Raw genomic sequence first — 23,078 nt, forward strand, 5'->3', positions numbered from 1 at the left:
ATCAGTAAATTTCCATCATAATAAGCGATAGTTGAGTAAAAAATTTATAAATTAAAATAAATTAAACCTGCTATCATAAATCTTATATGGTCTATACTATGTAATCATTACTGGTGTAGATGTGTTTATTAGTTTTAACAGCACAAAGTATGATCAAGCAGAGTGTATAAAAGAGATTTTAGAAAATAGATTTCCAAACTTAAAAATAAGAATGCACGAAAATCAAGTGCTTTCCGGAGATAATTTGACCCTAGAAAAGGATTATAACATCTGTTCCGCCAAGGTACTTTTAACAATGATTGATTAGAAAACTTGCATTAATGATAAAGGTCTGTTAAGATTTCCAATTAACCCTAAAAAGATAACCAAACAGAAGAAAACATAGGTTGATCAGGCTATCTTTTATCATTCTTATCCATATTTCTATAGCAGTGATATTGAATAACGAATAATGGTTCGAGGTATCGGTGATTCATAAGACTATTTTCTATACTTGATGCTTGTAGATATTCATATGTTGTTTAAGTCAAGATTATGCAGACTCAGTATGCTGCTGTAAGGAACTGGAGCGGGCATTTGAACTGGCTAAGCCGATTATACCAGTTTTATTGGAAAATTTCGATATCGAAAACGGACTAACCAATAATCTGACAAGGCAAAACTTATTCCCATATATCTGTGGCAGAAGATCTTTCAACCTAATTTATAATCAAGGTTTCAATAGCTATTCCCTATCTGAAAATATGCTGCATCTTCTAGATTCATTAAAATCATGGGTAAGAATTACGTAATTTACTAGCCCAATATCAGGTTAAAAGTTTTTGAAAATTAATTTAGGATATATATCATATAAATAATAATAGAAATGGATATACCATGATTTATGATATATTCAATATGAGTTTATTCATATAATATTCAATGTCGTGAGTTTATTCGCATTGCCTAGAAGAAATGTTTAAGAAGGCCAAGTTTATAATCTAGGTTGTAGGAAGTAATGACAGAATTTCAGCCATGAACCAACATTCAAGCGCTTCTATTCACGACTCGGGCAATGGTAAATATTGTTTGTGTAAATGAATGAAAAGATATTTTTCCAAAGTAAAAATATTTCAATTTATTGTAGGATTAATAAGCGTAGGAATGAGCTTATAGTTTGTGCGATCTGGAATGATACAAAAATTTAACTAAATTATTTGATGGATAACTTTTGTTATTAGTAAATCACATCCAATAAAGTGATTGACGCCTATGTTATGATCGATGATATGAATACGTAAAAATATAATTATTTCAGCTTTTCATGAGCAAAGTAAATCTTCTAGGATTATTACTAAAAGCAAATACCGTAGATATAATTGTAAACAATTTCATTAAATTGATACAGTTTCACGAGAGATCACAGCATTCTAGCATAAACATACTTTTGGCTCTTAGTATATCAACAATGACATTTATATATTTATGTTTTTGCTGTTTAAATATAATGAACTCAAATGCGTCATCTCAAATACAAGCTTAGCAACATTTGTTTATTTTCTAATTTCACTTGATCAGACAGTCTGATAGTTTCTTATATATTATTTATCCTCAGCTAAAATAGAAAATTTTAGCTACGGTTTCTGACCAGCAAAATAAGTGCTTATAAAAAATATTTTTGAAATTGTTGTGATTTATCAAATTTATGAGCTTTAGCTAGTAACTTATTACTAGGTGCGATTTCATAATTTTAATATCATTTGTATTAGCTGCAACAGTGGAAGTACAGCAAAGCTGTGAGATGGATCCAAGGGCTGATCAAGGTTTGACGAACATACTTTTCTGCAATGACTACGCTGCATGCAGATTAGGCGTAATGTTTTTATATTAATCGCAAATAAGCTAATGAAAATCTAGATAAGATATAAACTGTTAAAGCAATTATATACCATGACAACGTATAATAATGTTCGTTATAAAATAGTAGAATTACATCAGTTCATCAAAATAATGCAGAATTATGCAAGCGATAGAATTTCATGATTTAGGTGGATTGGATACTTTTTAATAAATGCGTTTGTCATATATGCTAATGCTATGTGGCGAGGGTTATTTGAAGTTATTTTTAGCTAAAACCAGTTTAATTATAGTACAATCCTTTTCAAGGCGTCTTTAAATAAAATTCGTTTAATATCATTGATATTCATATAATTTCAAAAATTCATTTTTATGTATTTAGCCGCCAATCCGGTCTCCAAGTTATGGTCCAGCCTACTAGACAAAATTAGTCAATTTTTGCCGGGATATTAGGTTGAACCTAACTCAAGAAAATCGGCCTTGCAATATGTATCAAACTTTAGCAACAGCTTAGCTTGTAATACTTGATTTTAATCACTGGTCACTTGATGCTTATTAATTCACAATTAGCAGTACTTGCCAGTACACTAAAAAACTATTATTACAATTTGTTACCCTGCTTTAGTCGCAATTTGATAAAATATCGCAAACAAGATCTGATAGTTTTATCTATCATATTTACAGTAATGATCATATATTCACCTTCAATGACTAGAAGATTATGTACAACGCATCCATTTTGATCATATTCTATACAATAAAATGGAAATTCCCAATAGTTTTATTCTTCAAAAATTAAAGCTATTCAAGTATTTTACCGATTGTAACAACTATGCTGATACCCTTTTGACTATTGAAGATTTAATTTATTTCTATGTGAACATCTTTCATAAAGTACCAGTATCAACGAAATAAATCACCCTAAGCAAGATGTTTTAATAAATATGGATCAATAGTTTACATACATATATTTCTAAACTTGTTGATGATAGATAGAAGCGAGTAAAAATTGCTATAAAATCTAGACAAACTATTAGGATAATCATCAAGCATAAGTAATGAGTTATTCTATGCAATAAAACGCTAATCGAACAGTCAAAAGCTTCAAATATTATTTTAAGAAACTTTAAGTGTAACTATATTTGGGCTGTGTAGTAAAATTGCACGAAATAGAAGTAAAAGAAATCCAATCCCATTACCAGCAGAATTATAGAGGTATTATCTTGAAGCGAAGTTGGTATAACGATGTCATGCTGCGGTAGTGTTTGAAATGTTCAATTTGATTAGATAAAAGTACGAAAATGTTAATTCCGAAAATGTGATTGTAAATAAATACAAGACCCTCATTGAAAAACTATAATATCATTGCTAGTAAATTTTCCATCTAAATGAATGGTAATTAACTAATGCACTAAAATGATGGTATACTCTTAATGCAAGAAAATTGAATTACCTTGGTGGTACTGATATGGTTACATAGCGTTATATTTCTACAACAGCTTTGATTCGCGATTTTAGCTGTCTAAAAATTGATATATCGCGCGTTAAATTATTCATTGTTGCCATGCTACTACGCTTATGGCTAATGATGAGAAAATTTTATACTTTCTAAATTAGCTGTTGCCATGCTGCATACAATAAACGGCATCCATTAAACATTATAGTTTATGTGCAACACATGCATATATGCACACTTCTTAGCGTAGGGTAGCAGCAAGTATCACTTGTAATGCCATTAAGATGTTATGTAACAAGCTAGTAACTACCGTAGAACAAATCCTATCACTGCTGCACTAATAGTCTAACTGACTATGACCTGAAACTGTTAATTAAAAATGTTTAAATAGTTTAGTGCTAATACTTTTCAAAGTTACCTCTTTTTGCGAAATACTGGTGGTGAATATAATACACATTAGTGCATAGTAGTGATTATAGTATTTATCACCAAGAAACAATTTAGAGTGCAGCTTCCCTCAACGAGGTCTTAAATTTCAACTATATCTTTATATAAAATACACTAATCTAATGATTTTTAATTTTACGCAAATTTTATTTTCATTCTAAGTTTTGCGCAAGTTTTGACTACGCCGTTATTATTTCATTATAAGAATCGTATTGAATCTTTGATTTGAAATTTTTCATTTTCTAAATAAGATTCGAATGAGGGCAGACCCTAACTCAGGATACGCTTCGTACTTAAAGTGTACACAGGTAAGGTATCCTGTAGTGTAGAAACAGGCCTTGGTTCGAGAGTCGTGAAGGATTTAACTCGGGACTTGAAGGAGAGAAATTTTCATTTTTACATGGATAACTTCTTCACGAGTACCGAGTTATTTCTGGAGCGACCATCTAAGGGGGTATATTGCTGCGGAACTGCCAGGCAAAACCGTAAAGGTTGGCCTCGAGAATTGCGTGGTAATAGAATCGTGAAGAAGCGAGGTGATAGTAAAAGTTTACAGTGCGGTACACTAGCAGCCTCAATTTGGTATGATAATAAACAAGTTCGTTCCTTGTTTATTACATGCACGAATCCATAAGCGTCAACGATAAAACTTAAACGCAAATCTGGTGATTCAATTGAGGTCGCTAGTCCATCAGTTGTACCTCATTATGTAAAGTTTATGGGAGGTGTGGGATAGGACTGATCAACTCAGAGCTGCCTATCCTACCAGGAGAAAGTCCAGAAAGTGATGGAAGTACCTTTTCTGGTTTTTATTAGATCAATCGATTGTAAATACATTCGTCTGCTTGTTGCAATCTGCTGATCACTGAAGGACAACGAGATCAGGGAAACACCGAAGGCGAGGACCGAAGCAGTTTCGAACGAAACTAGTGAAGCTACTAATTTCGACTTTCCTAGGGAGTCGAAAGCGTCTTTTTGATTCAAATAGGTTTGAAGACAATGATATACACTTGGTAGTGCCATCGAAGAAACCTCGTAGATGTCATTGCGGCGCGAAGAAGTTCAAATAAAGAAAGCAAACAAAATTGGAATGCGACTCGTGCAAGGTAAACTAGGATGAACTCTTCAACGTAACATAACATATATATAAGCGATTAATAAATCGTCATCTATTTATCTCTTCATCAAATTAGATTGGCTTGTGTGCTGAATGCTTCAAGCCATACCATGAAGAACTGAAGAGGATGCGAATGACTTTAGCTAAAGGCTGTAGCCACTGGGATAGTACTAGTTTAATTTAATTTGTGTTAATTGATAATGCCCAGCTACCAAGCTCCTGTTATTGCGTTGCTTAGGTTTTAGGTTATATAAATTTTAGCTGGTACTGTTTTTAGTTATAAATTGTGTATATTCAAGTTTCGTTATTGTTTTGAAATTTCTGGCGACAGCCACTGTGCTTCTGTAGTAATTAACGATGAATGTAGCTTATATAGTTTCCCTAGATAATGCTATTTAAAAATTTACGCTCGCATTGCCTTTTGTGTTAGTAGCTAATATGCTCCTGATAGAAATTATATACGATTGCCTTTGAGCCAGCTTCAGCTGCTTCCTCATTCCTTGTTATAATTCAGATGTAATAAATTTAAATCTTTACGTATTTCTAACTTGCAGTATGATTGTGATATTTGGGGGATATGCTTAAAAGCGCTGCAGAATAACATAAGCTTAGCTTTATTGATACGAAACTAACTATGCATCGTTTCAAACCTAATCAATCTCTAGGTTTAAACATTATCAATAGATCAGTTTATTACATTGCAAGTATTATAACATGAAGCTCTTGGTCTCTACATGAGTGACAAGTACAGCAAAGTGAAGGAATGAGACTAAGTAAACCTGAACAAAAGTTTTGTGTCCATTACGATTTTTTAAATAATATTGAAGATTGCAATAAGCTAAAATGATCTTAACATTTCTTCTATTACTTCGCTTTATGCTCGTTGTAGCTTAAAATGTTTCCTGAATCAAGAGTAACATATTTTCTTGAATCATAGGCTTGTATTTTAATTTTTGATTCGATAGTTACTAACCCTGCATAAATATTAGCTTTGTTCGTTCGATAGATTGTTTATTTAAAACTAGTTAGTGTAACCTCCCAGGGAATTGTTTTTCTATACGAGAAGACCTAACGTGTTGCTCACGTATATCTATGTAGTTTCTAAACTTCTTGAAATAATTGTTAGTGAGGATCCTGAAAGGATCCCTACTCTCGCAAGTACACTACTTGTAAACTTTTCTATAAGTTCTATAGGGTAGTCCATAGCAATTCCTACTAACGTATAATAATATTGCTAATTTATTCAACAATAAGGGCGATATGTTACCGTCGCCAGTGCATTATCAAACATAACTTATAGTCAAAACTTAATTATGATTTCTTCCAATTTGAACTTTTAATACTTATTGGTTAAGGTACCCAAAAAAATTTACGACTGTGCTCTCCTCTACGAATGGAACTTTATTGCTGAACTAATTTCCAACTAAAAACGATTACATCAAATGAAATTTTACAGAAATAGTATAGATACCTTACCAATAGCTCTCTACTTTTTGAATGGCGTAATCTTCGCCGAGCAAATGGCTTATAAGGACATTGTTTAAACGTAAGAGATATATGATAAAGTCAATCCATTAGAGCGGCTGCACGAAATAAAGGGTTAATTACTAAATATTCATTCTAAACTTTTATAGGAAAATGAATACGATAATTAAGAACTGATACCTCTATTTACATACGTTACTTTACGTAGGCTACTAGAAAGCTGAATTATTTGAAACTTGCATTTTCTAAACTTAAAAAGCTGCCGTGTAAATTGATTCGATGTTTGCCTGTAGGATGATCAAATGGAGTATCAATACGAGAACGAGCTCATTTATAAGTTTTATTTGAATTAAACTTGTCGACTAGACTGGTCGAATTTGCTTTACGATGCACAATTCTATCATTGAAACCAGCAAATCTACCGATAAATAATCCCTAGTTTACACTCAAGGACATAAATTTGTGGTAGTCAGCTTGAAATGCCCCCAATATATAAATTTATTAATCGATATTTAGTTGCTTTATCAAAGGAAAATATGTTATTTTAGTAGAAACCTTCTCGCGACATGAATTAAATACCGCTAATCCAATGATGAAGAAGAAGGTATTAATGCATAGAAGTTATTTAGTGTGACCGTGCGCCAGCAAAACACTGGAAAGATATATAAAGGGTCACGGCCCAAACACATAGAGAGTTTTTTACAGTTGATCTAGTTAGTGATCTGAGCTGATAAATAATAAAGTAACTCTAAACGCTATCGAATAGTCTCTCACTGAGATTAAGAAAGTTAGTCTTAGTCTGTACTATTCATCAAGAGTTAGTTTGAAGAATAGTCGGTGACAGTAAGTAGGTTAGTAGTTGCTAGCCTTGATAGTACAAGTGTCGCAGAGGAGATTTGTGACACATGGTTACATTAGCCAAGAAAGCAGTAAACGCCTGGCTAGAATATTGGAACAAGAAGCGAAAACTTTTGTGAATCTGGGTAGGTATCAAGATATTTTCACAAGTACAGTAAGTGTAAATTTACAAGATTAGGGGCTACATGAAGAAATTAGGAAATATGTTGGAGATAAATATTACAAATTCCGCTAATTTGCCTCCCTGAAAGTATTTTAAAATTAAAAAGAAATAAAGTACGTCAATAGTCATGCTAAATTCACTATTATTTTACTATAGACCACAAAAGATGGGTAAATAGATAATAAAATGAGAAAATTGGATCAAGATAGCAGGAATACTTTGAGTAGCCCTTTTATGGCCGCAAAATATATATACTGCCCTGATTTTTGCTTTAGTTAAGAACTATGGGTTTGACATATTTATACTTCATAATCTTAACGTAAAGTATACTTAACTAGATGTAACCGATCTCTAAATATCAATAGAGCTTGAAGGCAAATTTATATGCTCATATGCTTGTAGTAAATTATAATTTCCTATCTTTCCATTGCAACGAATTTTTAATCGAAAATTTGTAGCATTACTCACGCAGGAATATTTTACATAAAATATTTTAGTTTTAACTAATATCGAAACATCATAACTACATTTGATAGAGTAAATTTTATATAAACATTTTAATTAAAAAGTGATCTAAAGATTAGAATACTGCCGAAATCAGCACGTTACTTGGAATTTACGCTATTGAAGGTACTGGAGGTTTTTCAATTAATTATTTATTATAAAATGGAACTGTTGCTAATATATAATCAAAGAAAATTCCACAAGAGTTGTTAGAGATCATTAAAAAGAACTGATTAGTTATCCGACGAAGAATTTTATCATCCATTGCAAAATGAAAGTTGCGCTTTAGGTTGCAACTAAACTATAAAAAATTATTAGAACATTTTTTTAATTCATATTATTTCTTGTATAGAGCTAAACTTTATAAGAATAAAGTGGCATCTAGCAGATTTATTCAAAATTGATGTACTATTTTGATTATTAACGTAAAGTAACACTATAATTATTTTATCCGCTCCATTAGTGATATGTCGGATTTTTGCCTAGCTTTTTATCTTGATTGATACGAATATACTTCTTCATCGATGGAGTTATATATTCTAAAATATTTCATTGGAAGTGATGCCAATCGGTAATCCTGCAGTGTGCCGTCTTAAAATATCTGCCATCTATAAATACTTTATTGAGCATGCAGAATACGTCATTTTGTCGTTACCTAATTCAGCAAGAGTATTTTTAATACATATTACTATCAACTTTTGCTGAAATCATTACAACTTAGTATATAAGCGATTGCATAGCAGCTATCAATATTTTGGTAATTTAGTAAATTAGTTGGACAGTTAGTTAGTAGGTTAGTTAGTTAGTTGGTTAGTTAGTTGAATAATCAATTGGTTGCTTGTTCATAAAGTGAGAGGACACTTTTGTAAGGATTTCAGAAATTAAGATTTGTAAGCTTGAAACTAGCTGATGAAGTATTTTTTAGAGAATTGATCGGCGAACTATAGCTGAGGAAGTAATTTATCGACACAGTAGAAAATTTTAAAGTAAGAAGAATGAGATTTTTTCGATTTTGTTGTCACGAAACAGCTTTGCAACAAGATAACGTAATGTATGATTTATAAGTCAGTTCCTTGAACCACGTATCAAGCAACGATATCACCACTGTCATGAATACTTTACTCAACTAGCAAACTATACAAAGACTTAGACGCCTCATATTTTACGTTAAACACTTAGTTTAAGAATTAACTTTATTACCCGATTTACTGCAATTATACACTCTTCCTCAAGAGTTTATGAATCTTAGTTTGTACGATTAACTTTGGAATAATTCACTGAATTAGATATTAATTTTAGCTACTGCTCCCTAATACAGACAACAGTATTTACGAATAAAGACATCTGATGACTAACTATTAATTTCATTTTATGTTTATAACATTATTACATTAATATTTGCATACTAACAGATCCAATTTGTAGTGGTAAGTATATTTTATACGTATAAAATAGTTTACTACTACATCACCCAGACAGACTGTCAGAATTGTTGCTGAAACTACAAATTCAATTGGTTGTATCCCTGTTACGATGAAATTTTCTAAATTTCATCATTCATTAGATTTTACACTTTTTATTTCGTCAAAATTCATCCAAAATTTGGTTAGTAAAAGTCATTTTTAATTTCCTATAGCATTTCGCATTGCATTAGTATATAACTTACTTGAGCCTGTGTTGAAATAGCAGTTTTTAAATATTTTAAAGTTTTAAAAACTTTGGCATATTATTCTGATCTTTAGCTCCTAATAGCAAGGTTAAGCTGATTTGGATGGAAATAAGTCGGAATTTACTAAGTTATATTAATAAATAATACATATTTCTCTTATGGATGTACTGTTTGTTGAATTAAATATTCACTCCACGTCCTATTAATTCAGTCAGAGTTTAAGAAATTATTTTACTAACCACAAGCACAACATTACTTACAGTTAAAGTAGAGAAATAAATTGCTTTGCTAGAGCTATAAATGCATCAAAAAGACAATTCTAATTGAAAGCAAGATAGAATGGTGATTTATCAGGTCGATGAGAGAAAAATGCAGTTACTTTTATTCTCTTCTTCTATCACAATTTCGGTCCTCATAGGCACGAATTCCCCATACAGTTGTTGATCAGCAATAAACCTTCAAGTGTCCGTTATGAGACGATGGATTGATGAAATATAAATCTGACTTTGGACAATTTTCTAAATAATAACTGGTACGGTGGAAGGCTTATTTTAGGTTTAATCAAATGAATAAACTAATTATTTGTACGTAGCATATTCATGAATTAAATAATTCAGGATTTTATAATTCCTGAAATTATTACAATTAATTAAATTAGCCTCTTATACTGTGAGGTTTATGATACGTTGAAAGAATACAATTTTTAAAGGGTAATTTATGATTTTAGTCACAGTCAAATAAATACCAAATTATAAAATTGGCATGAAATAGTATTGAGTTATCCTAATAAAACTAACAACTAATCACACAACTTTACATAAATACTTCCTTAGGATTCCCTTTCAATTTGAATAATCTACTGTAGCAATCTTATTTTAACCAGATATCGTTTTATCAGTATAGCTAATGTATACTATATTATAGAAACTCACTACAACTATTATGGTGATATAGTTAGAAAGTGTTCAATATACAAAGTCAAAAAAAATATAGATAAGCAACACTAATAGATTATCTTCGAATAATATCAATACTGTTTACATCATATACATTTACTAGATAATAGCTACTTGATATCCAATATGAGGTACAGGTATTCAAACTTTTATGCGTGCACAGGTAAGGTAGTGTTATAAAACAGCTTTGCAACAAGATGACGTAATGCACGATCAATCAGTCGATTCCCTGAACCACATATCAGGGAGCAGTATCTACTCTTTCAAGAACTCTTTTTTTATACTAGTAGACTATAAAAAGACTTCTACGCCTCGTATCTTACGTTAAACACTACTCATAAGAACTCACTTTATTATGCGATTTATCGCATTTATCGGCTCTTTTACAATAGCAAAGACATCCTAGTTAGTAATATTAACGTTGAAAACTGATAATGAATCAAAGGCTAATTTTATCTACTGCTACCTAATGAAGACAATGGTATTTACGAACATAGACATCGAATGACTAATACAAAATTGTCAGATTACAATATGTCCGATCCTGGAACATTTCTGCGATAATCTACAATCTACCATAAGTAAATTATAATTACAGTGATTTGAATTGTAAGAAGATTATTCTCGATTCTCTAATTAAACAATTAACTTTAGTAGGCTGTATAATCACCATAAAAGCAAGTGCTACATTTAAATGTCTTATATCTAAATTAGAACTCTTCATATAAGTTTAAATCAACAAAATTATCCTAACATAGATGTTTGTACTATAATCTCGATTTTACAGTGTATAACATTACTACATGTTACAGTGTTATATACTGTAACAGGTAGTAATTTATTAAGACCGCACTTAGCTCTATGCATCGATAAATCTTCTGGTTACTTATTAATTAATCGATTTGTAAGGTATCATACCTAGTATCGATTAATTAATTACACATTGTATTTGGTATGAAATATATTATCACCAACTTTAATCCGATATAAATCATAAAATTATTCATAAGTATATATCAAAGATTTGAATGAAAATTTTGACCTAGATTAACTTTTCTTAATCATTCCTGTCACAGGCTTACCACTTTTTCACAATTAAATTCATATTACAAAATATAGTTACAATTAAAAAGTAAATAAAATAGAGTTGGTTAACACCATAGAGAATTACTATTATAAATTTAGAGAATTTCACGAGAAAATAGTTGAGTCTTGACTGAAAAATTAGTTAGATATACTGTACAATTTACAATGATAAGCAATTACTAAGTAGTTTCTCAATAAAGAGAATCATAAACTAGTAAATATAGCATAAAGAATCTCTATAGCTAAATCGTCATGAATGTTTTCCAATTATAAATGAACTTTAATTATAATTATTAGAATATACTGATAGCAAACGCATAAGGAGAAATATCTAAATAATTAGAAATAATGGGTGTAAAATTTGTACTAAGCAGACATTAGCTATGAAGCATGTAATCAAGAATTGACGGATGCTATAGTGCTTCATAAGCTATACGATTATACTAACTTTTACTTAAATCTCCGGAAGTAAAGTTACCCCAATAAAATAGTTTTCCCTATAAATTACATCGATCAATTAAATAATTATAAATCTATCAGGAGCAACAACAATTAAATTACGGTAATAAACTATTACAATATATGTAGAGAGCATAACACCTGAAGATTTTGTTTAAGCTATGAAAAAATATTAAGCGAAGCAGTACAAACTTCACTCAAAACTATTATTATCTATGACAATGTTCGATACATAAATTATCGAACATTTATTTTGTTTCGATAATTTGACAAGCTTAATAATAAGATATCTGCTAAAGTTAGAATGAAACTTTGTACAACAGAGAGCTTATTTCATCAACACAATATTCTACGGAAATCATAACAAATACTTTCATCTGTCCGTCTTATTTCTTATTCCGATCTGTGTCGTAAGAATGCAAATAGTATCTAGGACATTGACATAATATTTATAATTACAAAGCTATATGGTATAGTAAACAGTTGAGAGTTTTATATTGGGAGGGTTTATGGCTTTTTAGCTATTGTCAGCAGTTTAATTTAATCCATTACCAAATGAGATAGTCAATTATAATGTCACACATAGCATAATAGGTCAATTATAATTGTGCCTGTAGGCAAATTGAGTACGCATTATAGATCAATTGACAAAACGATTTGGTCATAGTCATCTAAAAAAGAATTTATTGTTATTCTGATATACTTATATTTCAGTAGCTGTGAAGCGTTTCTGTATCATTATGATGCAACATGTTTCTCACATTCTTTAGTTATATTATATTATGCCAAAAATAAAATAGGAAACCGATTAGAAATGGTTATCGAAGAGGCCATAGATAAGATCTATTAATTTGAATGAAATAAGTTCTTTTTAAATCTGCTATACTATGCAGCGCTCATGCTGTGGTTTGTAATCCAATACTAGCTTTTATATTACTCAGCTAAGAATGAAGAAACATTTTACTGCCCTATTTGTATAAGTAATTTGACCTTAATTTATTGCAATCAACCATGTCGTACTGAGCATAAAAGATATTGGCAGGAAATACTTTAGATTGCCGTTTCTAAAAGCATTATACGCGAAAATTTCTGTTCGAGACACTTGTTGATATGACTACGTAATAACAGTTTACCCGGTAACTGCAAAATATTTTGATAATTAGGCCATGGTGTATATACATAATCTCTCATGACCTCTCCAGCCCAAAAGGGCGCTAAAGAGAACGATCTAGATCACCATAGTAACAGATGTAGGCATTTCTATTGCATTTTATTTTTTACGATCATTTTATTCTTATAAAATCAAACTGGTAGTAGACTTTTCTTTGGTAGCAATTTGAAATAGTACCGGAATCGTGCCATATTTGTTATGGATTTTACGATAGCTGATGATTGTTGATAATAAAAGAGCGAATCAAGAAATTAATTGGTTCAGAATATTGACAGTCATGCTTTTATCACCATTTCTTAATCACCAATTGTGATTTAAGCTTTTTTTGATCGATTAAGTCACATGGTTAATGACGCAAAGCACTGCCTAAGTAAATAATTCCGATGTTAATTCGAAGTCGTACTGACAACGATATTCTCCTACTTAATTAAGAATTTAAGTTTGAAATCATAGCAGTTCGTAAACTTCTCATGTATCTGTAAAAACTAAGAGTAACATTCGAAAATTAAAAGGATATCCAACTCACAGGTTTTAAAAAAGTTCATCAACTTCATCAATCAAAAAGTAAGAAGCAACTTACGATGGGTTCTGGTAGCAGTCTACAATCTAGAACGGTAGACTATAACGCAACGGCAAGAGCAATGATAGCAAAGGGTAAACGACTTCTAGATAAAGGATTATATCAAGAATCGCTTCAAGAATATCAAGATGCTTTGCAAGAGATGGATACCATTAATTCTACAAATCCTAATAGATCAAGTAACAAATTGGATAACCCCATGCTAGATATTTATCATGGCATGGCGATAGCTCATGAGAAACAAAGCGAATGGACAGATGCAGAATCAGTGTATTATAAAATGATTCTATTGCAAGTCCAATTAACCGGAGAGAAGACCGTTCAAGTTGCTGATTTATATCGCCAAATGGGAAAATTATATTCAAAATTAAGCCAATTCAAAAAAGCTTTAATCATGCTTGAAAAATCCCTTCAAATTCGATTAGAATTATTTGGGATTGAAAATTTAAAAGTAACGGAAGCTTACGATGACCTCGCGTTGTATTATTGCCGAATGAATCGATTTCATGATGCCCAAAACAATTATGAAAAATCATATAATATCCGTTTAAGGGAATTAGGCCAAAATGATATCGAAATCGTCAAATCATATAATAATATAGCAGATGTTCATATGCAGCAATGCCATTATAATGAGGCTTTGTCCTTCTATCAAAAATCGCTCAATCTTTGTAGACGAATTTATGGCGATAAACATCGTGATGTCGCTCAATCCTATCAACACATAGGTGATGTTGCTGTTAAACAGTTGCGATATGAAGAAGCGGCGGTCATTTATCAGACATGTTTAAATATGACTTTGGATTTATTTGGCAAAAAGCATGAAGATATTGCTCTTATATATATTAAAATGGCTGATATGCATATTCAGCAATCGGAATATCACGAAGCCATGAGTTTGTGTAAGAAAGTGCAAAAAATGTATCAGCAAATGGATGAAAAAGAAAATCCAAATTCTACAGCACTAACGTTAAAAATAGCTAAAGTCTATCATTTACAGAGAAAATATGATTCTGCTTTAGGATTACTGCGGAGTCTATTGACAAAATTAACTCAGATATATGGGGATAGGCACGTGGATATCGCTGCTACTATGGAAGCTATATCAGAAGCAGTTTATGAACTTTTTGAATATGAAACAGCACAAGACACTTTTGCTAAGACTTTACGTATGCGGTTAGCATTAACTGGCGAAAATAATGTCGATGTTGCGAGGATATATTTTCGCTTAGGTGATATTAACTATGCCCGAGGTAATATTCCTGAGAGTATCAAATCTTATCTTCGATCTCTAAAAATTCGTTTAATCGTCTTCGGAGATAGCCATCCATCTGTTGCTGAAGCCGGAGATAGTATCGCGTTTATTTACATGATTTTTCGTAAGCATCATGAAGCTTTGGATTTATTCGAAAAATCGCTCAAGATCCGCTTACATGTGAATGGCGGAATGAGTCCTAATACGGCTGCATCTTATAAAAATGTTGCTGTTATTTACTCCAAAGTTGGAAGACTGGAAGATGCCCTAGAAATGCTTCAAAAATCTCTTGATATTCGCTTGCATCTAACTGATGGCAAAAATAAAGATGTTGCTGTGTTATACGAAGAAATTGCAACAATCCATGCATTACAATCTAAATATGAAGAAGCAATTACCGCGCTAGAGACATCATTAGAGATTCTAATACCCTTAGTGACGGAGGAACACCGGGATGTTGCCAATATTTATCTTCGTATCGGGGAAATATATAAAGCCCAAAAATTGTATAACAGGGCAGAGTTTTACTATCATAAGTCATTAACAAAGTTAATAGCAGCTATCGGGGATAGCAACTTAGAGGTATCTGGTCGTTATGAGGAATTAGCTTACGTACAATACTTGAACGAGGATTATGATCAAGCAGAAGTTTTATATGCGAAAGCTTTGGACATTCGTTATACTGATCTGCGCCAAATAGACGAAAAAGTTGCAGAGTTGTTCCAGATACTGGGAACTATATACATGAAATTAGAAAATTATAACGACGCTCTTATGGTTTTAAATAAAGCTGTCGATGTTAGGACTCAGCTTTCAGCTGATCGCAACAGTGATTCTTTTGCCAATTTGTATCAAAATCTAGCTGCAGTTCATACTAGACAATCAATGCAATATAATGCACAGCCTCTATTACTTAAAGCTTTAGCAATTCGAATTAAATTACACGGAGATAACAGCATTAATGTTGCTAATACATATGAGGCTATGGCTCATGATTATCAGCAACGCCAGCGATATCAAGAAGCTCTTACCATGTATCAGAAGGCCTTAAAAATTGCAGATGATCAATTAGGACCTACTCATATATTTGTTGCTCAATTATATGATTTCATCGGAGATGCCTACAAAGACTTGCATGATAACAAAAATGCAAGAACCATGTATCAGAAATCATTACAAATTCAGGCTGATGTATTGAAATTAGAGAATCAAGACGTTTTAGACTTGTACAGTAAGTTAACTGATCTCATTCAGCAGCAAGGAGATTCTGAAGACGCTGCTTTACTGTTAAAGCAGGCTAAACTTTTGCACCAGAAATTACCAACCTTAACTACAAATAATATTTCACTTAGTAAATTAAAATACATTTTCTGGGAAGGCAATCGGTCATAACTTTAGCCATTAATTAAATCTTTACAGGTTACTTGTGCATTATTTGTGGCTTATCTTTGGATTTGAAGTAATAATTATATAATTGATCTAGTTTCGTCTTTAAATACATAAATAGATATGAGAGCTTTGATTTTCCTGTGATTTTCAAAATATTCATTACTAGCCAAGTAGCCTTAATATCAGGATAGTCAGAAACTAATTTAGTAGCATCACATTGATGAAGCATCGCATTGGAATTAAATGTTTGGTGTAAACGAATGATAAATCATAATATCAATTTTCGAACAGATTGGCCACATTTTATAGGGATTAAAATTGTATAACGGGAAATACTTAGCTACAATTTTTATCATATGGTGAACACCTTTAATCACTATTGAAATTGTAGAAAGAAGACTACGAAACTGCAAGTTCGAAAAATTTTTGTTTAATTGAAATGCCAACTGGACATCTAAGTGAAACATTACAAAAATATATAGTAAATGTATATGATTTTGTATTATTTTTGTCAGGACAGATTGAATTTGAATCAACTACTCGAAAAGTCCAAGACTTTTTACTATAGTTTATAATTCTCTAGAAATTAGTTACTAAGCCAAAGCACTAGAATTTATTACCTATATCTGTTATAGAAGTAATTTAGAACGCGATGGATATCTGATTGGCTCTACAGGAGTTAAACATAAATTGTGTGTGATCTCTAACTGTATATATATATATATATGCTGCAACATTCGCGTTAAATATAAACTTTACTACTTTTTTGCGGTAATATTTAAATTTACCCAAATAGTATTTTAACAGGATTAAAAAATTTGTCTTGTTATCACGGTCAAGACTTTGTCATGAAATGTATATACTGTCAATTATATCTCGAAGTTAATACTGTGTACGCTGTGTAGCCATTGTTAACCAGTATACTTTCGTTGATGAATAATTATTATCCTGCAGAAGTAATTTATTAACTTTGACGACGTCTAAGAAAAGTCTCCTTAGAGGCATTACCCATAAATTTTGATCATTTGATTAGACAGCTTATCCAAGCCTGCCTATTTTATCTTTACCTTAAGTTATGCTATAAATTAAGCGCAAGAGGTTCATAAAATACATACTGTTTTGTCGTTAGTTTAGACTATAACTCATTCGTTTTAATAAAGTCTTTCATATAATTCAAGCCGTTAGTAGTTTTGTAAGATGTAGAAAACATTTAGCAATGACTTTAAGCGATTCAAAACTTTATTCTCAAAGATTCAGACAAGCAAAGTTTGATCAATCAATCGGTGAAGCGATTTAGTAAGTGTAAAGTAGAATTATAACTATAATTTTTTATTAGTGCAGGGCTAAATTCGTAGCTATAACACCCGCCTACTACGCTAGATGAAAAGTATGGCATCCAGCTTCAGATATTTATATCCCTCCTCTTGTAAAATAATTGATAGACTCTTTTACTTGGAGTGGAGCTTTTGATAGACATGTTATGTATTCAATTATTATGCAGCGTCTGTTTGACTGTAAAAGAATAATTTATAGTTTTGATTTTACTGTTCGTTAGTTATTAGAGTTTCATATAGCAGTAAGTTATTAAACGTTCAATATTGCCTTATTATAGCAATAAATCTTATTAAAATGTACATATGATCTGAATCATGATGGTTCTACTCCTTCATACTTTCTAAATTTTTTAAGAACAGATTCGAATCGTTGTTGTTCTCGAACTTTAGCAATCTATCGCATTGAAATGTTTTATACAGATTTATATCCCTGCTCCTGTAAAACAATTGATAGACTCTTTTAATTAGAATAGAATTCTTGTAGAAACATTATGCAACCACTTTAATTAACTATCCCTATTAGATTATAAGAGAGTAATTCATAAATTGAGTTTCCCTGTACAGTAGTGTTCATTACGGCTTGCGGTCAATTTGTATGTAACTATGGATATTCATACTCGTAGTAAAGTTTCATTTAACAGTACCAAATTTTTATTAGAATGCCGTATGATCTGAATTGTAGTAATACTACACCTTTATACTTTCTAATTATTTTAAGAACAAATTCAAATCCTTGATGTCATCAAACTTTAAATAGAATTACGAATAAATAAGTGGCTAAATACTATTTATTCCAAAATGGATCATATCACAGTATACGAATACTTATGTTCAAGAAGTATTAACGATCTACCAAAAGAGTAAATAATACTAAATAGAGAGCTTTATAAAGATTCACTTCAATTTATTCGCTGTTAGAAATAACGTTGCATTGGGCGTTAGTCCAGATTCATATAACGTTGCATCCATATCCGTATATAGCTTCTTGGGAAAGGAAGAACGAATCTCAAACGGTGGTTCCGAAGACGACCTTTATAACAAAAGGTAAATTTAATTTCTTCTAGCCTTCAAATTTGATAGATGATACAGCTGTATTTTTACACTTTACCTTTGGTTACTTATATATTTATATAGATCCTGAATCGTATCATTAAATTTTAATTTAACGATATATACCTGTATTGTGAAATTAAATAGGTAAAGTTTAACAGCCTTCAGATACATATCCCTTAATCTAGTGTTCGCAAACACCAGAATGCCCTACATTATACAAAGTAACGTAGTAATTAATGATTACTTGGCTATTGTCTTCATTCTTAATTCGCAACGTTGTAATATCATGTGGAGTTGCAGGCCTCTCAGATTCATCAGCGTGTCTAATGATAGAAAACAGCACGAAACCAACGGGAATTTGGTAAATTAAATCGATTAAAAACTTTTAAATGAATGGGTAGTTTCCTAGTATGCTTAAAATTATATTTATTTACAATCCGGTTGCCTATTAAGCAGATACAATTCGTAAACTAAAAGTATATGCGTAGATATAGCTATCAATATGGAACAAGCCTTTATCATAAAATACTGCATTAATTAAATTATGTGATTTTATTACTATATTCTTAATTTAGCCGTCTGATCTTACTTTACTTTCATGTCTTTCACTTGTTTAGTTTCTACGATCACAACTTTACTTTTCGTAGAATCGCTTGTCTGATAAATTTTAGTTTAAATTTAAAATTTTTAGTAGCCTCTCAATAATACATAAGAAGAGGTGCAGTGCTAATAATGGAACTGTGAGTCTTAGCAAAATCTTTGTCAAATCTCGTACAATAGTTTATATATATATTGATTTGATATGTAAATAGTTTACCTGAATATTTTCCTTAATATCTGATCGAATATTAACAATTTTTCCATCGCGTATGACAGATTCAGGCAACTTCGATAAAAATTTATCTACAGTAACTGGTTTTCCTAATCAAGATATTTTCAAGAACTTTGTCTCAATTCAACCCTTGGCTATACATATCTAAGCTATTAAATGATATACCAGCTAATTTGCTAGTGACTTTAACTTTATCCCGCCGCGACACCATGTTGCCCGGTGGATTCGACTTTCCGCCCAAAATATTTCCAAGACCAGGAAAATTATCTAATCGCTGATTTCGATATTCTGTTTCACGATGATCGTAAATCTATAATCGATAAGAGGATAGAATTCTCAGCAAATGTCTTAATGAAGCATAATCAAGTGGGCTTGAAATTCAGTTCTAAAGATTTTAATATTTCATTCAGTTTAGGAATAACCTGGAATGGTACGCCGTCTGGATGTCTAGATTGTAATTCTGATGGAAAATAACCATCACAAATATCGCGAATAAATTGCTGTATAAGCAATACGAGAATATGCGTACAGAAATGTATTTCAAATCAGTATTTTTAACATAAAGGTTCAAAGTTTAATCTATAAAACTTCTGTTATGAAATCAGACGCTATTAATTACGTAGATGGTTAGGTAATCGCCTTTATAGGCATACTGATAAAGGCAACATTTGCTAGTAAATCAGTTTTACCTGTGCATAGGGTTCATCATAATACCTAAATGGACCTTCGTATAAAGCGAAACCATTGCTATAAATCGAGATAGGAATTGCGTCTGGAATCTGAAATGGTAAGTATTTAAGTACATCAGTTACCAGAGTTTACACATCTAGAAACCAGAGACGAAGGTCATATCCTTTTTAGATATGAATGTTGAATATTAACTCGTTTATAAACCTGAAAAACAGCTCTTCCTGTTGTCTTGACAATCTTAGGATTATCCGCATTTGCCAATAAATTTAGTTCCTACAAGCAGTTAATGACAAATGTTAGAGGATTAACTAATACAGAAACCAACACAATCGAATAGTGGCCTTATAGCGTGCATTTTTCTCAGATAAACAGGCATTCGGGCAACTATTTTGTGCTTATTGGTGGTAGCAAACATTAACATGTGAGAATAAAATTTCTGTCTAACATTTCTAAAAAAAGTCATGCTTTGTTTGATACTGTATGAAAACCTTGTAGAAAGATTTTGATAATCACAAATTTCTCTACGTAGTACAATATTAACTTACCTTAATATTTTCAATCACAAGATTAAAATCAATTGCCGTTGCTGTTGCAAGTGATTGTTCTGATAAATATTAGAATGTAAATTAGATCAATTTCGATCATTCCTATTGCATGCAATAAGCTTATTGATAATGACTGATTGATTTTGGGAGAATGATCAAACCTGGTTGCCACATAGTCGTCGATGCAGTATTTTGTTTCTCAGAATTATCTTGTGTACTACTGTCTTCGTCGTCTTCGCTTTCGTCATCTCCTATCCACACGAGGCCATAATCATTCAAAAATCGCTGCGTAATTTAGAGACAGATACAGAGTAAGAATTTTAGATGAACTTGTATGGTGTATTATAAAGTTAATACAAATTTGAGATTGTTAGATTTAAGCAATATCCATTCAAAGGCGTGAGAAAATCTTAACCTCCATTTCATGGACTTGTCTTTGTAATGTAACGCATTTTGCTTTTAGTTCTCTGTAAGATTCTTCGTCATCATTTCTAGCTAAAAGAGATGAATTTAAAAATATGAAATAATGAAAGCAGAAATGATTTGTGCCTAGTCTTTTACGGGATATTTGTATATAATAGCTAATTTATTATAGAAGATCAAACGAAAGTACATATATACTGATCAGTTTTCTAAGTATTTTAAGAACAAGTCATATGCAATGCGAATAGAGTTACGTAAGTATTGTAGTCCTATGAGATATCTTAATGATCGACATATTATTCATCTAAAGTCGAAAATTTTGATCAGTCTTTCGAAATTACAAGTTTATTATATAATAAAATAAGTATTATAACATCAGTGGCGAGGAGTCAAGTGAGCGTATATAAGTTTAGGCCATGATTGGAAATTAATTAGAAATTTGATCACTGATGTACACTGAACCCCTACAATATCTTGTCATTAAGGTATGAGATATCGAATTTTCTGCAATACAACTATTTAAAACTACAACATTGCGTTATAAGATGGAATAAAGAATAGATTTTCTGCATGGCTGAAGTTAATCCATTCATGACTGTGGTATAGCTTCAGGTTTATATTTGCACAAATAACATTTTTGCTTGCGAATTTATAGTATCTCATCATATCTGGTAGTCTTACAAAGCAATAGATAGAATTTGTCTTACCATTCTTTAACTTTAGCTGCTTGACTTGGAACTCTAGGTGCCTAATTCTTTTATCCTAGATTGATTCAATATCACACAGATTTAAGACTGTTGTATTTCATAAGCAGAATATTACTAGCAATAAGTAGCATAATGTTAAATAGGACCTTTTCAGCTCCATCTTGCTTCGCTAATGCCAATTGCTTCTCAGTTGTGGTTAATCGCTTAAGCATAACTGACATAAGATCAGCGTCTGCTTCACTATCGCCTGAAATAATAGGCAGTTTAGCTAAGATCATAATTCGAAATAGAATTCGGTAGCTATTACAGTTCAAGCCTGAGTGTTGTTCAAGAGGGAACTAACGTAACGGGAAATTATTCTGCTTACCTCTAGGTGACTTTCTTGAGCTTCGATCGTGCTGAATGTCATTAACTATTTCCTTCTGTAAGTAATCACTAAATTTCTTATTCATTTCTTGAGCATATAGTTCCTCATCTAATTTCATTTTATAGCAAATTCAATTACACTTAAAACTATCTCGCCAATTAGGTTTACAGTTGTGATGAAGTCATTACTAGAATAAATCAAATGAAGATATTGAAGCCGCTACCTGTTCTTTGAACTTGAGTATTTCGGAATGGAGCGATTCTCTTTTTCCTATTTGATGTAATGATTGAATCATAAAGTAAATTATCGACTAATATGATGCAGAAGACTAGGCATCAACGTGTAAAGGAATGCGATCTTGAGTATAGCTTTCTGAGTTGTCTATTAATTTAACACGAAATAATACCGCAAATCTCTGTGAATTACATATCGATAGTATAAATAGAAGTCATCGTCTATCGCTGCGGAAAGTAGATTACATCATTAAATTATAAGCAAGTCATAACATTCATTCTCCGTGTCTGCCTTTATGACTATAATTTGTGTTTATACCATCCTCTACCATTCTAAAACTTACGTTATCTGTTCTTCATTGTCTTCCTGCTTTGGAAGGGAGTATAGATTGCCTTCTTTCTGATTTGATGGCACTAAAGGCACCCTTTTGGTTTTTTTCAAACTCTGTATCGGTCCACTCAT

The 23,078-nt window shown here is 31.5% G+C and overlaps 3 protein-coding genes across 3 annotated transcripts; 2 read left to right on the forward strand and 1 right to left on the reverse strand.

Annotated features, from left to right (window-relative positions):
- Positions 1–211: 211 nt before the first annotated feature.
- Positions 212–2,257, forward strand: TRIADDRAFT_61590 (uncharacterized protein; the record flags this gene model as incomplete). The annotated part of the gene is made up of 4 exons (XM_002117495.1): positions 212–283; positions 507–776; positions 1,749–1,802; positions 2,219–2,257. The coding sequence occupies 4 exons, from the start codon at positions 212–214 to the stop codon at positions 2,255–2,257; spliced, it is 435 nt and encodes a 144-aa protein (XP_002117531.1).
- Positions 2,258–13,788: 11,531 nt separating this feature from the next.
- On the forward strand, positions 13,789–16,434 carry TRIADDRAFT_61591 (uncharacterized protein; the record flags this gene model as incomplete). Its single annotated transcript, XM_002117496.1, has 1 exon — positions 13,789–16,434. The coding sequence occupies one exon, from the start codon at positions 13,789–13,791 to the stop codon at positions 16,432–16,434; it is 2,646 nt and encodes an 881-aa protein (XP_002117532.1).
- A 2,225-nt stretch (positions 16,435–18,659) lies between these two features.
- TRIADDRAFT_61592 (uncharacterized protein) lies at positions 18,660–23,078 on the reverse strand (the record flags this gene model as incomplete). Its single annotated transcript, XM_002117548.1, has 18 exons — positions 18,660–18,795; positions 18,874–18,902; positions 18,942–19,025; positions 19,063–19,141; positions 19,408–19,475; positions 19,636–19,739; positions 19,816–19,960; positions 20,073–20,150; positions 20,340–20,429; positions 20,545–20,613; positions 20,886–20,944; positions 21,047–21,170; positions 21,301–21,380; positions 22,016–22,070; positions 22,162–22,262; positions 22,383–22,490; positions 22,606–22,652; positions 22,960–23,078. The coding sequence occupies 18 exons, from the start codon at positions 23,076–23,078 to the stop codon at positions 18,660–18,662; spliced, it is 1,575 nt and encodes a 524-aa protein (XP_002117584.1).

This window comes from Trichoplax adhaerens, genomic scaffold (genome assembly GCF_000150275.1).
Source record: "Trichoplax adhaerens TRIADscaffold_25 genomic scaffold, whole genome shotgun sequence".
Taxonomy (NCBI): domain Eukaryota; kingdom Metazoa; phylum Placozoa; class Uniplacotomia; order Trichoplacea; family Trichoplacidae; genus Trichoplax; species Trichoplax adhaerens.